Source organism: Rhamphochromis longiceps, linkage group LG14 (genome assembly GCF_057381845.1).
Source record: "Rhamphochromis longiceps isolate RC_006_pf linkage group LG14, R_longiceps_female_GT1.1, whole genome shotgun sequence".
Taxonomy (NCBI): domain Eukaryota; kingdom Metazoa; phylum Chordata; class Actinopteri; order Cichliformes; family Cichlidae; genus Rhamphochromis; species Rhamphochromis longiceps.
In genome coordinates, this window is record NC_140570.1 from 10,972,809 (window position 1) to 10,989,349 (window position 16,541).

Here is a 16,541-nt window from a genome sequence, read left to right on the forward strand (position 1 = left end):
ATCAGACATAAAAAGGTTCCAGGACAGGATTGTAATTCACGTCGAGTATGAGCGTTTCAAACATCGTGAAGGCTTTTTTCCAGGACTGTGCAGTTTCCAGTCATTTTAAATGAGAGAAGGTTTTCCGTCTTGAAACACTACAGGAGTTCATTACCATCAGTCAGTGAGTTGCCATGGTTGTTTGTGGTAAGGGAGGCTGATGGCTTGCCCTCTATGTAATGGGTTGTTGGTACACAGCTTGATTGTATGCGCCTGATGTTGTTGTTTCAACTGTATTAATATTTTAGTTCACTCTTAGCCCTTGACTGGTCTTTGTGGAGGCAAAGAAAACACACAGGCTGAGATTACAACCTGAACTTGAGCCACTATGTGAACTCTATTTATCTGCAACTTTAGACTGCCAGCATTTTTCACTGAAATTTGATCTTGACAGCTGAATGTTGTGTTATCTCTCCTTCAAGTCATTGTTTATGCAGTTCTAGTAGTGTGTAGTGTGGTTTGCAGTGTAAAAAAAACAAAAAAAACAAGCGGGTAATGCTTTTACCTTTTATCGTCTCTGTACCATTCGAACTCTGGTGTGGGGACTGCGGTTACTTCACACCGCAGTGTCCCGTTGCGGCCCACGGGAGTCTCGGAGCTCTGGGTTTTCTTTATTGTTGGAGGATCTGCAGAGTCACGCAATGCTGACATAAGTCACACGTTAATGTGTGGGGATAGGTATCTTTGAAATAGTCAGACTAATATAGTGACAAGCATGTCTGAACAGCATTACTAATATACAGTTGTGGTCAGAAGTTTACATACACTCATCATGGGTATAAATGTCGGGGTAATTTGAGTCGTTTAATGACTTCTTTCAACTGTTCTTTTCCAGAGTGGAATGTTTATACAGCACATGTCCTTAATGATTGTAATGACTTAAAGCTCCAACCTCATCTCCACTGAAAATTTGTGGACTGGGCTTAAAAGTAGAGTCTGTGCCAGGAAACCAACCAATTTAAATGAACTCTACCGATTCTGTCAAGAGAAATAACAACCAGAATGCCAGAACCTTGGTAGCATCTGGGTGAGGTGCAATTTGCTTAGGAACATTAAACCAGATATTAGTGGAGGTAAATTCAAAGTAAATCCAAAGTACATTCAAACTTGTGCTCCCAGTTTTTGTAATTAAAAAGTCAAGTCATGAAAAAGAACAGTTCAAAGACATCGTTAAATCCCCAAATGACCTTGACGGTCAAGTCCACAATGACTGTACATAAACTTCTGAGCAGAACTGTGAGTGCGGTGCAAAGGAAATTTGAATTTAATCACAAACACTTGTGAGTTGACTTGATGCATGCTCAATCATCCAGGCAAGTAAAAAGGTTGAATCTGTTCACCTGGACGTTTGCAGCGTTTCCCCAACCTTATAAACAATTTCCCTGCCGGTGACTGATGCCCTCAGGGGTCGGTGCATTGGTGGTTCTTGGTGTCCGGGGCTGGGCGCTCAGGTATGTACCAGCTCACTCCCGGTGGCTACTTGGCGGGGCCTGGCGCCTGTTGCTCGGTCAGGCCTCCTCCGGGGTGCGGGGGGCCCTTGGGCCTCCGGCCTCTGGGCCTGCGGCTCGGTTCACTCTGGCACAGCTGGCTGCCGGCAGTGCTGGCCCCCTCTAGCTTCTGCTCGGTGGCTACTGGGTGACGCCTCGTCTGGGGATCCTCAGCCCTTCCCATGAAGGTGGCACGGATGCCCCTCCGGTGGTCCTCCTTGGGCTCTCGCACTCTGGGGCCTCTGGATGTCTGGGGCCTGGATCTCCTCCATGCCTGCTTCATGCCCTGGGGGACGGGGCTATGGCTCTCTACATCCTCTTGCAGACCATTACATGTGGAAACCATTTGAATACAAGCGCGCTGATCCACACAGGTGTGCACACGGGTGTTCACTGTTCGTAGACTTAAATTACACCTTTCTTGGCTGCTACTTCAAAGCACATTGTGCGCTGTCTGTCCTGCGTGCTGCACAACAACATTGAATATTTAGTATTTACTGCTGTTTACACTTAGCTAGATTAATGCGATGGTGTTGTGTTTAGTATGTTGCTTTGGTTTTTTTTGCTTGTTTTCTATTCTTCTTCTCTCAACAGGTGATCCAGGAGATTTTATTTTATTTTATTTTATTTTTTTCCCTTTCTCACTGTCCCTCTTCCCTTCTGTTTTTCTTTTCCTTCCTCTTTCTTTCTCCTTTTCCTATCCCTCACTCATGTCTGTCCCGTCTGTAACATCTGAAAATAAAATAAATAATAAAAACAAAGGTCGATCAAATGGACCAATACGGCAATGCCACGATGATCCATTTGGCAAAATAAATCCATTGGGTATCCTTGTTGGTCTTCAGACAACAATTCTGATGGCTAAAGAACCAAATGGGACAGGCAAAAAATAAAAAAATAAAAAAATAAACAATTTCTGATCAATGGTCATGATAATTTGCATAATAATCAGTGATGAAGGTACTGATCTTATAGCCCGTTGTTCATTTAGTGCTCTAGGTTCAGTTATTGTGCAAATGTACTGTTTATAAGGTTGGGGAAACCTGCAGTCAGCTGAGACTGAAGAAGTCACTTGAATGAGTGACAAAACATTTCTCCCACTGAAAACGCTGCAAACGTCCAGGTGAACAGAATCAACTTTTTGCGACTTGTGAGTTGAGTGTTTGCCACATTTTGTAGATTCAGTGTAAGATTTTGCTCCAGTTTTAGCTCTCACAGCTCAAAAAACGATGTCAAACAGATTATCCAGGTCTCGATTAATCAGTGAACTTAATCGACTGAGTTCACATTTATCAAGTATATTAGCATTCATCATCCACACATAATCATTTTCCACCCCAATGGCCAAAAATGTGTCCCAAGTGGATTAATGCCCATTTTCCAGTCAGGATAGGAAATGGTTTAATAAAATAATCTTTATCATTTAATTCAGGCACTCAGTGTTGGCTAAAGTGCGGTTTGGGCAAACAGCCATCCATGATTTATTCAGATCAAAGAGAATTCTGTAACTTCTCTTCGGGGGAGGTGTTGGTTTGCGATGGCTCATGAGCTCTTCATCAATCCTGAACAGCCGACGAGTGTATTAACACTTGTCAGGATATAAACCGTGGAAAGGACGTGATTACGTGGTCTTGTTTAGAAGTTTGAAGTATCCTTTAAATGATGATGTGTTATGTGAGAATTACCATGGCAATGACTTCTGCAATCAATGTTACTGAGCTTCTCTTTCTACCTGGACTCATCTTGAGAAGATTGAAGGGTGCTCCAAAACTTTCAACATACGTCCTTCACTCCATGTCATACTGTTACACTCTATATGCTTCTACCCATATGCCTATCCTCCAATCTTGACTTTTATAGGCTTTTATCCACCGAGTGTATCATCATATTAAATGCTTGACATTAAATGTGTCAAGGATATTGATCAGTGTTCAGTTTGGAATAAAGCACGCACTGCGCTCTGTATTTACTTACAGTTGACAATCACATTGACGTATTTGACATCGGGAGTGGCGACGTCGTTGCTGGCCTTACATTCATAGCGGCCTGCTTGGGTTCGCATGATGCCTATAATGTCCAGGTACTCTTCTCCGTCCAACGGCTCGGCTGCAGTGAGACAGAAAGACAAAAGAGGTGGAGGTATGAGTGAAGGAGGTACCAGGGAGAGGAACAAAGAGAGCAGGCAGAGCGGGAGGGTACACAAATTAAAGTGACAGAGAAACTGACTAAATGATGGATTTCTGCTGTATGATCAGTGGTAAAACAATGACTAATGAAGTGCCGTTCAATTTTAAAAGGAACAGCTCAACATATTGTGGAAATTGATACTGCTGTTATTTTCGAAGCCAAAAGCCTAGCTTAGCAAAAAAGATGAAAACAGCAGAAAACAGCAAGTCTTAAGCTCAATAATTAACATGCCCTATTTTATTTGCGTTAAACCCGAGGTGTTCTCATCCGAATGCATCAAATACGGCTGTTCTGTCAGATGCACAAGGTTTTCCTTGGCATTAGTGATGCATAAGCTGCGTAGATGTGGGGTTTGTGTCCCATTTGGAAGCTCACTGTTCACTTATTCATTGCTTTTTACTTTTGCTTTGACTCCTTGGGAATGTTTCGGCAAAAAATAATAATAAAATAAGATTGTGAGGTTTCAGGCAAGAAAAAGTACATGGTTAAATTTTGGAAAAGACACTATGCACGGACATGGTTAAGCTAGTGTGCAGGTTCATGTAGGGTTCAAGCAAGGGATTCCAACATTTGCTCAACAACAGTTGTTGCTGTAAAAATTGCCATATTGAGTATTCAAACAAATTTGTATGTCATGTGAGTGGAGAATGTGTTGCCACTTCCAACAATCATGAACCTACGTGTGCTCTACAAGAGAGCCTCTGTCCTGTGCTGTGGAAAAAACAGAGCAAGCACAAGCAAGCGAAACAAGCTGAGATCCTGTTCTGTACTGAAGACTTCTGAGGCCTGGATTGTTTAGCACAAGATGATTACCGGCTAAGGAAGCAATATAAGGCAATCAAACAAAATTATTAAAAATTTTCCAAAGTCTTTTTTAACAGAGCATGGGATTTTCACCATAGCATTTCTAAACATCCTACTTTTCCTTAAAAGGCAAATTTAAAAATATATTTTTACACAATAAAAGAATTATTTCAGAAAAAACCCAAATTACCAGAATCTATATTATTAGCCCTCTTAAACAACTGACCCTTTTAGTGAGCCAGAGCACAAACCACTGCCATGAAGTGCTTAAACTTTATAATGCTCAAAGCTTAAGTTAAAAATGAGTGTTATTTTCCAATTTACACATAGTATCAAAACTTCAGCGACAGTTTGAGCTGTTAGTTAGAAAGTATCAAATTTGTCAAAGACAAAAGAAATCAGTTTAGACTTGAGAAAAAGAACCGCTGATGTTCATAAAGCAGGAGATGGATCCACAGAGTTGTCACAGAGTTTCCAAGTGTCAACTGAGGTGAGAAGTATCATGGAGAAATTCAAAGAAAGCAACGCAGAAGTAGGAAGCCAAAAATTTCAAAGACTGGAAGTGGGAATCTCATCAAAGTGGAAGGAATCATGAAGGAAGAAATATGTGAACATGTCAAGCAATCAGCAGCAAAACTGAGTCTGGGTGGTCACTTTGTCTTCCAACATGACTATGACCCAAAATATACGTCGCTGCCAGTGAAGAACTAAGTTTAGCTAACAATGGGACTCGTCTCCACAACATGCTCCTTACAAAATGGCAGTATTTGTTTCCCTGGGTACGAGAAGGGCCTCTTGAAAGTTGTGTTGCTGCTTTTTCTTTGATGAGCTCAGTGTGGGAAGTCTGCTTTCAGCCAAGAAACAGCCAGCTCAGATAGCCAAAAAGCTGCATGGAGCCACATGGCATTACATACAGTCACTTTACTGAATATGTGACGCTCCTGTGTGCAGTTTATTTAAGCCTTTTTTAATATACGCTCAGACTATATGATTTTTTCCCCCATAGTTTACATAACAACCAACAAAACAGAATTCACCAGTGTTTTCATGATATACGATTTAATAAGATTACTGCCATTATTTTGCCGCCCACTCCACCACGCTTTGCATGGCCACGTTTAGAATGAAAGGCAAAATGGCCAATCTGACTCAGATATTAAATATACTAGAAGCTTTGGGGCTCAAATATTATGCAATGTATGTATTTCTTTCCAACTTTGTCTTATTTCACATTTCAAGGTGATATGACATATATCTTCAAAGGTGACAGCCTGCTTATGTGAAGTGTTGTCCTCGTTCGTAGCTGCACTAATTAGCCACACTTGGGAAACGGAGAGCACTTTGGGGTAGTCTCTGCCCTTAGGCATTACTGATGTAGAACTAGGCAGTGAACACACACACACCCGCTGCAACTCGAGAAAGAGAGACAAAGCCTTCTCATTTCCACACACCTGGTCAGTCACAAAGGGGTGCCTGTGGGATTTTTGGATTTGCAGGAATTGTCATGTACGGCGTCCCAATTGGACCAGTAAACAGGTATTTGTAGCCACACATCACACATGCACTGCACTCACACCATAAATTTGTTTGAGGCTCACTCAAGAAAAAGGCCTAAATAAATAAGGGACAATTTTAAATTATAGGATGCGTTCATGCTCATATTCCACAACAGAAGCAAACATTTAAATTCACAGTCGGCTCATGCTCAAAAATTCCAACTGACTTAGATGGACTGTACAGGTGAAAGTGCAGCTAATATTCAACAATTTGTTACGCAGACTTGAATTAGTTGCTTTGTCTGAAAGCTTCAATTAAGGTAGGAATGGGCATCTGCAAATGTCGGACAAAGTGTGTGAACAGAGTGCACAGAGACTACCAGAGAGATATCTGACTAATTGTTTAACGAGCAATCCGGCTAATTACCCATGTAAAGAACACAGTGGCTCGGCATCTCATTAGCAAAGATCTGCTATGTCTTATTAGAGATCTATGGGTGGGGTCAGGAGGTAACAATGGCACATTCTTTGATGTGCTACCATGCTAACTGTGTTTCATCTTCAGTCATAGAGGTGGTGCTATCATTGTGTGTAATATCACAATTAATTCATGTGTTGAATGTGTGGCATCGGAACTAACTGGACTGATATGTGATAATTTGGGTCTAAACAAAAAACAAACAAAAATAACAAGCTTTACTTCAGTATCCATTCTACACATCTACACCTCGTGGTAAATGAAGTTTTAGGAAATTGCAGTAACTTCTTGAAAAAGCAGATGAACCAAAAGTTCAGATCTTGGTGAATTTCTTCTTCTTCAAAAAAGATGCAATTATCTGCATTGGAGAGGGACTCTCCGAGGACCAAGAGAAATATAATATCTACTACAACATCGACTGATACTTCACTTAATCTAAAAAGAAATGTGGGATGATGGAATCGTGGTGGTGGAAATAAATTGCAGAGGGGAGATCTCAAGGGTGAGTGAGAAAATGCGCTGTTTGTAACAACAGTAAATGTCAGCGGTCTCAGCTGTGGGCGAGACCACGCTAAAGTTTGCAGCGAGGGGGCTTCAGGCTCTGTGAAACCCAGAACCGCTCACCCTGAGAAACACTGAGAAAGTGTCAGGGACTCTGACACGGGAGGTTAGTCAAACAATGGGAGTTTTGCTTTTGACATCTCTGCGATAAATCTCAGAGAAAAACCCCAGGTAATGACTACTGCATAGAAATTAGTCGCATTATTTTATGCCTTCAGATATCTATAACCCAGTGTGCAGTTTCAATATTTGAAACTGAGAGAAAGCTAAATGATTAAATCAGCTGCTTAATGGAGATGGAGGTCAGCTGAGATTCAATATTATCTGACGTTGATTGAAAGATCAGTGGGATCGTGATCAAAGTCTAAGCCACATCATATTCAGCCCTCCCTGGACGAACTGTCAGAGCAATGTTATTGGAGAGGTATGATTGAAAATCTGTTGCCATGGAAATTGTCTTGAAGCTCACTATCTTCTTCAGCACTTTGGTTTTCAGTGCTGGGTGGGTGGGGGGACCAGGTGAATGCAAAAGATCAAAGAAAAGAGACAGAAAGTGAAGAGAGGAGCAAATTTGAACAAGATGAGAGGAAGTAGCTAGACTAGTTAAAATGTAGAAATGAACTGTCACCAGTCTAACCTGGAGTGTATAAAGAGGAACTCAATCACTTTCATTAATGGAACGAGACGTATTGTGTAAAGAAACAATTAATTACATTTCACACATCTTTGTCTGCGCCCACAGGAGAATACATCCTACACACTGAGCGAGCGCGTCACATGTTATCTATTTAATGAAGCGTAATGAAGATAGATTGGCTAATCTTGTCTAAGGGGAATTGATTTGAGTGTGTGTACAATCTCAGCGCATGTGTACATACACGTGCCCACGCTGCGTGCAGAGGCGTAATGTCTCTATGGTGAGTATGAAGCCTGCACACATGAATTCAGGGGTGAACAGAGATTTCCTTGAAGGTTTTTCAGGGAGCACCGAGAGCGGGGACTGACTCAAAAGTGTGCACATTAGAAAAGCCCCATGAAACCTGGCATTACACTATATTATATCATCACATTTCTATGCTAATCTGGATAGTAGAGAGTGAGTGGGTGTCAGATAGGAAAGGAATACATTAAGTAAGGCAAGGTCATGCCGTGAATGTATTTTGAATACTTGCTTTACCTAAATGAAGCATTTTCTCCTGCAGTATACACAAGGATGACACTGATGTTATGGTTTACTTTGTGTGCTAGCACGCTCACATTTCTAAAAATTACCATTAAAGACTGAACACAGCTGAGGCTAACGGGAATTTGGTCATAAACCAGACAGGGGATCTAAAATGTAATCGTTCGCTGTGCATCACAAATGTCTATCATCAACCTGATCTTTCCACTGTTTACTGTTATATTGAAACATTTAGCATCAGAGCTAAGCTATGCATGGCTAGAAAGATCACTTGTACTGTATATTCACATATATCTGTCATGGTCCGGGTGTGTGCCAGTGTGTCTCCCTCCGAGCCGGCATCTCCACCCCTGGGAGGAGCCTCAGTGTTTTGCTGATCGCTCACACCTGTGGGTAATTTAGCCGGGGACTCATAAGGCCAGCGCACTCAACCTCTCTTCGCCAGATTCTCAGCTAACACCAGTCAGTGCAGGCCACCACCATGATTCCGCATGCACTTTGTGAATCACCTCGTCTCATTGTGTGTTTGTCTCATTGTGCGTCTTTTTCATAGCCACACCAAGCTGCCAAACACTAATCTCTGCCGAAGAGCTCCAACCCGGATACTGGACCACCTGACAGTCCCACAGGCTGTTCACCCGAACCACCTACCTGCCTCTCTGCCGCCACGCCAGGAGTTTTGGACCACACACCCGGACCACTCACCCCTCCACGTCATCTCTGACCACCCGCGGCAAGTACGCAGTACGAAGAAGGATTTTGAACAAACAGCGTATCCATATGTCTCCTTATCCATACCTGAACGTCTGTACTCTGTTTACAGTGACCCTGACCCTTTTCCTGGACCTAGTGTGACTCGCTCTCCAGCCCAATCCCCGGAACTGCTGTTCCCACTGACCAGGACCAGACTGTTACTTAGCCCAGGCGGCTTAAGACCCCTGTTGATTCAGTTGTGGCACTTCGTACTTGTTAAACTCACTTTCCTGTTTATGAATATTTTCTGAGTAATTAAACATCGTCTCTAAAACCACTTACGTGCTGTTCAGCGTCCTGCATTTGAGTCCTGTCACCTTTTGAAGCGGCCTCGGCCGTGACAATATCACCCTTTTTGATGTTCAGAAGTTATTGTTATACTAATTCTTCTGCCTGTAATTGCTGAAAGTACTTATATCAACATTTGATAAATGCTGTATTATCTGACTAACCCAAGACAGGAGTTATAGCTAGCTATAGCTAATAATGCCATTAGCTTCACTGACAGCCAGTAAAAGTTACTTCACAGCCGAGAATGTTTCCAACCTATAGCAATATACTTGCTTCTTGATAACTCCCGAGATAAAAACTAAAACAGGAAAATTCTGAACTAGTTTTAGATTTTGAAAGCAAACACAGACAATTTACTAATTTATCATAAAAAACAAGCTAATAATTTGTATATCTACTTCCACAAATAAGAATAACAAGACAGACTAAATGTTTGCCTTCTGGTTTCACCATATCACAGAAGTACCAATTATTAGCTTTAACAGAGCTACAATGACAGTTGGCAATAATTGTCATTAAATCTACGGTAAATTAGGATTTACCAACTAACTGTAAGCTTTCAGCTGCTACGCTGTAAATGGCAATTATGTAAATGTAAGTGAGGCCTTCAGATTTCATGAAACACTTTGATATTGATGTTCTGCTTGAAAAAATACTTTAATATCTCATAGCTGTTGGCTATTTTGCACAATTTAGATAAGTAAACATTTGAGCCTCTTTTGAAATATAGCATGCGTGTTGATACATTTAAATAAATAACGTTTTGTTGACCTTTTCATAACATGGAAAGTTATTGCATTCCTGTATTTCTTCAGTTTCCAGTTTCCAGACAGCAATTATTATATAGAGCCTCCTTATATAGAGGAGTAACTGGTAAAAACTTTCTTGTTTAAACCTCTTGGATGAAATGTGAGTTATCAACATGCCAAGGTCTATTGCTCACTACAACCTTCAGACAAAAAATGGACACTAATGACTGTTAAACCATAATAGAGAAAAAAATACATTTTTTATATGTACAAGATAAAGTACATGAAGCCTGAAGCTTTCTAATTACTGAAACATTAATTAAATGCAAAAAATGTCCTGTTTCCAACTGTCAAAGGGCAGGCAGCAGGATAGGAATTGTTGCATTCATTGATTTTGAAAACACCAAAACGTTTTACTTGACTAAAATAAAACTAAAAACTAGGCTTGTAAAATTTCTCTACAAAGTCCATCCATCCATCCATCAGTCTGAGTTAAGGTCACAGGAGCAGCAGTCACCTCCTCTAGCTTTTCTGGGGGAACACCAAGGCATTTCCAAGCTAGCTGAGATATGTCCTCTGGAACACAAACTTGGAGTAATTAGGACCCTACACCACCGGGCAGAACATGTTCCTTCTAAGCCTGAAGGAAGGAACACATGCATGTAAAGGAAGCACTCAAAACATGCGGCTATCCTAAATGGGCGTTTTTACAGTCAGCAAAGAGGCACAGAAAAGAAGATCAGACACCAGCGAGTGAGGATAAGAAAGACAGACGCAACAACATTGTCATCCCCTATGTAGCCGGTGTATCAGAGAAACTCAGGAGAGTTTTCTCCAAGCACGACATCCCAGTGTACTTCAGACCCAGCAACATGCTCAGAGAGAAACTGGTTCACCCGAAAGACAAAACTCCAAAACACAGACTTAACAATGTGGTGTATGCTGTACAGTGCAGCGAGGAATGCCCAGACCTCTACATTGGAGAGACCAAACAGCCACTTCACAAGCGCATGGCACAACACAGAAGAGCCACCTCCACAGGACAAGACTCAGCAGTCCATCTGCATCTTAAGGATAAAGGACACTCTTTCGAGGATGCCAACGTTCATATTTTGGACAGAGAGGACAGATGGTTTGAAAGAGGAGTGAAAGAAGCCATCTATCATCTATGTCCACTGTGAGCGACCATCTTTGAACAGAGGCGGGGGTTTACGACACCAACTCTCTGCCATCTATAATCCAGTTTTTGAGATCCCTCCCCAGACGCCTTAACGCCCACTCACATCCTGGGCCATCTGACCTCAGGATGATAGGGTGGGGCCAGGTTTCACAATGAACTCACCCAAAACCCTGGCTGATTGTGACCCACACCCGCTTTCACACCTTGGCTCATGGGATTAGGTAGAGGATGGTCAGGGGGTCCTTTGTCCCTCTTTGGGGGGAAACTCCCACTGGGTTTAAATCTGGGACTCTCCACCATTTGACCCTTAGAACTGAAGAAGCTTCTCGGATGAGAGGTGAAACGTCTTCAAGCAACTCAAAGAAGTCCAGACACTTTTCTTTCCAAGCTCCTTAGACTACCTGATTGTTTCTTAGCCTAATAGCAGAGAGGTGTATGATGAATGTTGGTTACTTTATAATTTAGCGATGCAGATTATTGATAGCCAGGGCATTTGAAGACCTGCCTCCTCCAGTGTGTGTGCGTGTGTATGTGTGATAGACACTGCCAAAAGGGATGGTGGACTATTAATCACAGCCTACTCTTTTGCAGGCACAGTTATTTATAACTTATAATGCTGCGTTATCACTTTCTGACCAAACCTACCAGAACCCAGGACCACTACAAACATCACCATGGGCAACATGGTGATTACTACATGACTAAAAATGGAGCGAAACCTGGTTTATGTTTCAACTAAGTTGTGTTTTGGGGGGATTTGAATCTGTTAATACTGTAGTAGAGTATTTAGCATGTTGGGGAGAAAACTGGTATAGTGTGGAGCAAATGACATCTTGTGCACTTGCAACAACAATTAGTGTACTCAGAACAGTTACAAGTGGCTCCAAAAAAAATACCCTTTTCCTTCTTTTCTCTCTATGGCTGCTGACCGGCTAGCAAGGGATTTACAAAAAGATCTCTGTGATTTGAACTAAATCATTCCACTGAAAGGAACTTCATCGACAGGTGGCTCGTTTTCAAGTGACAACCAGCTGGTTTTCATCTCAAGACCTACTAAAAGCTCTCGCAACTGTTAGTTTCAAAGTGGATGCATGTGCAGTCACAAAGAGATTGCACAAATGTGACCAGCATGTGCGGTGGAGGCTTTGCTTTAATGGTTTGTCACCACACATGCAGACAAATAGCATACATTTTTGAATCTCATGCTACGGACAGTTAAGTCAAAGATGGGGACATGTTTGCCACAGACAAAACACAGCTTTCCAGGAAGTGAACTTTACACCGAATGTGAGGCACAGTGGTAAAAATGTAATGAGATGGAGCTCCGATACTCCCTCAAAGACTAAGCAATGAATTCAACAACAAATTGAGCATCATCAAATGGTGCTTTGAGATAACGTCAGACCATCTGTTAACCCAGAAATTTATCTTTCCAAAGAATAATGACCCCAGCCACACCAGCACACAAACTCAACGGCTCAAAGAGAAGAAATGTAGGTTTATTGAGTGCCCCAGTTAAAAAAAGCCCATGTGTGAATCAAACTCGGATGTTGCGCAGGGAGACAAAACAGACGCGAGAGAAACCACAAATATTTTGCAGCTGAAGGAATTTTTCACGAAAGCCTTTCATAAAACTGCTGTCAGAGTCTGATGGATGACAATTTTAGAACACCTGCAAAAATGTGTTTCTGCTAAAGGGTTAATCCCAGCATCTGAGGTTAAGGTCGAACTTATGCATGTATATGTTATATCTGTACATTCTTTTGTAAACCCAGGATACGCTTAGGTTTCTTTTTTTATTTCTTCAAATGGCTGTGAAAAACTCCTGAGAGTGAAGGCTTTTTTGGCAGCACAAACACTGAAACTACATCTTGTGTTTTTGTTCCAAGCTCACACATATATGTGCCTCCCCTTGCACCTGTAATATCTCTGAATACAGGTCAGAGTTGATCCCCTGCCTGAAATGCCTTTGCTACAAGTCTATTGATTACATTTCCTTAGTGAGAGTGTTTCTTTCCAACTTTTCTCCCAGTGCACTTGGAGTGGGGGCATTTGGTGCGCCGGTAGCCTTGAGCTGCTCTAACAATAGAATGCTCGATGAGAAACATGGAGGGAATAGGTGGTGGATTGTTCTCTATATGCACAACAGATCAATGAACAACACTGGGAAGCAGCTATTATTTTTCCAGTGAAAATGCTAAGTGTCATGATTTGTTCCTGTTTTCTTCTTCTTCTTAAGACATATTGGATTTTAGGAGCTACTGCTGCTCTTAGGGAGAAACTATTTCCTGATCAAAGGGAACTCTATACCATAACGGCTAAAATCTAAACCTAAAATTAAATTACCTTTGCTGATGTGCTTGGTGACTGGAAACCGCTTCTTTGATAAGCACTGTTTCAGGGAGGAATTGGAAAGTAATACCTCTGCCGTGTGAATTTGGACTGCAGCGGACGTAACCCCCCTCAAAGATGCACGAAAACAACAGGATACTGTAAATGGAAAGCGTGAAATGATGGAGAATTACAGGAAGCATCTGCGAATGATTAAGTTATACAGCAAGCTGCATTACAGCTGCCCGCAGTTGAGAAGTGATGCCCTAAATGGAGCATCCGAGCCAGCTCGTCTCCCCTGCCGTCATCGTTTTAAAGCATGTGAAATTTGGTGGAAAACTCGACTGGAAAGTGAAGAAAAAGCCTGTGTCCCAGGTGTGTAAAGCATTCAGTGTTTGTGCTCATAGCTGAGCGCATCAGCTGAATGCAGATCAGTTACTGATTTCTTTAATAACAAAATTGAAAGCTGGTCTTTAAGCTGGTATTTAACTACTTCTCGGACACTGAGCTCAAATTGTTTTTCTGCCATTCTCTAATTTGCGATGCAGCCATTCTGAAAAGACAATGCACATAATTACCCACATTTTACTGTCGAGAGCCCCTGCGGCCTCTGGGACATGCAACAGTGGGATTTCTGGGAGCAAGTTGGGACGAGTTGAGCAGCTTGGAAGAAGTGCACTTCAGCAAATGCGTGCCGGATACTGATTTGCATTGTTTGCAAAGTTTGCACGAACAACTTGAGGTTTTCCATATCAATTAAAGCACTTTGCAGGGGTGAGGGACTGCTTAGGGATGGACACAACCGGAAAACATTGTGCACCCCCCCCCGCCCTACCTTTTCAAGTAAGGGATGGGAGAGGAAGCAGGGGAAGAAGGAGAGTGGCAGTGGGGTAGTGAGGAGGATGTGGACGAGGGATGTGAATCGCACAGCGGCGAGCAAACTTCTGCTGGATTGCGCTCATTTGCATGTCCTCATGCATCATTCATCGGCACCGCTTCGCCACGGCGCGAAACATTACATTTATTTTGCAAATGCTAATTTATGTTAAGCAGCTGATTTGAGAAACTTCAGAGTCAAGTAGCATAAAAGACCCCGCGACATTTATTTTCTTTTGTCTGCACGAGCGCGACAGCACGCCCGTGCCCATGTATGCGCACCTACCCATGATCACCCCTTTAACTCTGCGTGTGAGAGTGTGTGCGTGCATTTGAGCGTGTGTGCGATTGTGTTTGGACAGTTGGTCCTGGCTTTATCTAACACAGCCACATGGCAGCTATCTATCTGTCGGGAGTCGCTGTGATTTAAATGATGGGTCAGCACATAATTACTGAATAACTATTCTCATCAACAGATTTCTCGCAGCGGAGATAATGAAAACACGAGCAGCTCAGAAAGTAAACGAGTTTTTTATGACAGTGTGTTGCCAAAAACAAATGCCTGATGAAATGCAAATATCTTTCCATGGGGCACAATGCTGCGATCTTCTTAAAAGTTTCAATGCATATGATTTCTGTGTGTCTGACATTGTCTTCCAATGACAAATGCCCTTTAATGTCAATGAAGATCTTATGCTTTTCCTACAGCATAAAAATTCATGTTTTTTTTAAGCGAACACTCCAATGTCTCTCTCTCTCTTTCTCTCTCTCTATAAATATAGATATATATATTGAGTCTTTGAGTGACTTCTTGTATTAATGTGCTGTGCTTTGTCAGCTGAATTCTAATGTCCTATTGTTCTTGGCAGCAAGAAGCCCTACTGTACATGAGCGATAGCTCATCGGCAGTCCGAGGACAAAAGGAGAACTTCCACTTCTGTTCACAGCCGTTTGCCACCACTGCTGCTGGCAGTGCAGAAATAACACAGGAGTTGGAGCCAAAAACAAGACGGCTGTTTATTTGCCGCTTCTCGAGCCGAAGAAATGACATGCACAGCGAAGCGACGCTGCCGTCTGTTTTTCTGAACGTTGTTGTTCCTCTCTCTGTCCCATTTTCCTTCTTCTTGTTTGTTTGAGGGAGTGCTGGGGTTGCTCTCAGTGTGGCATCACACCGTATAACACTGTGTGCTGTTTGCTGTCTTGTCCCATTCAAGTGTGAGGCTTTAGAAGGAGATTAATTGTTGATAAAGCAGAATAGAGTTTAAGTGATTGAATTCCCATGAAGGAGAGTTGGGTTGTCTGGCTTTTCTTAAACACAGCTGATAAACGGATCTAGCCTATTGTTGTGGGAAGGCTTCTCATTACTGTCTGGATTGATTCAATAGACTTGCATTTGCCATGGGAAAGAGAGGCTTTGTGTTACACAGGGAGAGCGAGGAGAGCAAGGTCAGAGTGTCTCTGCCCACGTGGTTTCGTGTACGCAGATAAAACTGAAACAGAAAATAAGTGCGATCTGCTGGCTTAAGGGGGAATAGCCAGTAGCAGCCGTCTTTAACAATATGAAACATGATGTAGTGGTCCTGCGATTTTGTAGCACTGAACATATTTCTGTACCACCTACGCGAGGATATGATTTGTCGTTACAGAGTTAGTTCCCTCATGAGCTTGTTTTTAGGGGGCATTTTGTTATATGTTATTTGTACAAGCTGGAATGGCTTTTGTAGTCTTTGAGTATTATGCAAAATTATTTACATGAAGTAATGGTATATATTATGAAGTGATCACCAGCTAGCATTCTGTCTATCTGTCTGTCAGTCATAATTAGTCTAGTTTTTCTAACCAAACATATGTTATTAAGGCTCTTATAAGGGCTCATTAGTGCCTCTTTACTCATTAATTGATGCTTATTACAAGAACATTCATTAAAAAGCGTGAAAGGTATGAAAACACTTTTAAAGCACTGTGATTTTATCCTCATTAACAATCCAACAACAAAGTTATTGCAATTTAATTCTTGCAATAATACTTATTAACACAATGTCCTACTGAAGCAAGGCTTTGCTTCCCACGCGCAGATGAAAAACGCGAAAGATAAAAACTTCTTTAGCCATGCTGATGTTCAAGTG

At 41.9% G+C, this 16,541-nt stretch overlaps 1 protein-coding gene across 4 annotated transcripts in view; it reads right to left on the bottom strand.

Annotated features, from left to right (window-relative positions):
* lsamp (limbic system associated membrane protein) overlaps positions 1 to 16,541 on the bottom strand; it is a 245,977-nt gene that overhangs the window by 13,795 nt on the left and 215,641 nt on the right. For 2 of the 4 annotated variants that reach the window (XM_085379558.1, XM_085379555.1), the window contains 2 exons: positions 3,501 to 3,632; positions 545 to 665 (listed from right to left, as the gene is read on the bottom strand). In XM_085379558.1, the coding sequence (XP_085235684.1) occupies positions 545 to 665; positions 3,501 to 3,632 (253 nt within the window). Of the gene's footprint in view, positions 1 to 544; positions 684 to 3,500; positions 3,633 to 16,541 lie in introns of all 4 variants that reach the window. The other 2 variants (XM_085379557.1, XM_085379554.1) reach the window with 1 other exon arrangement.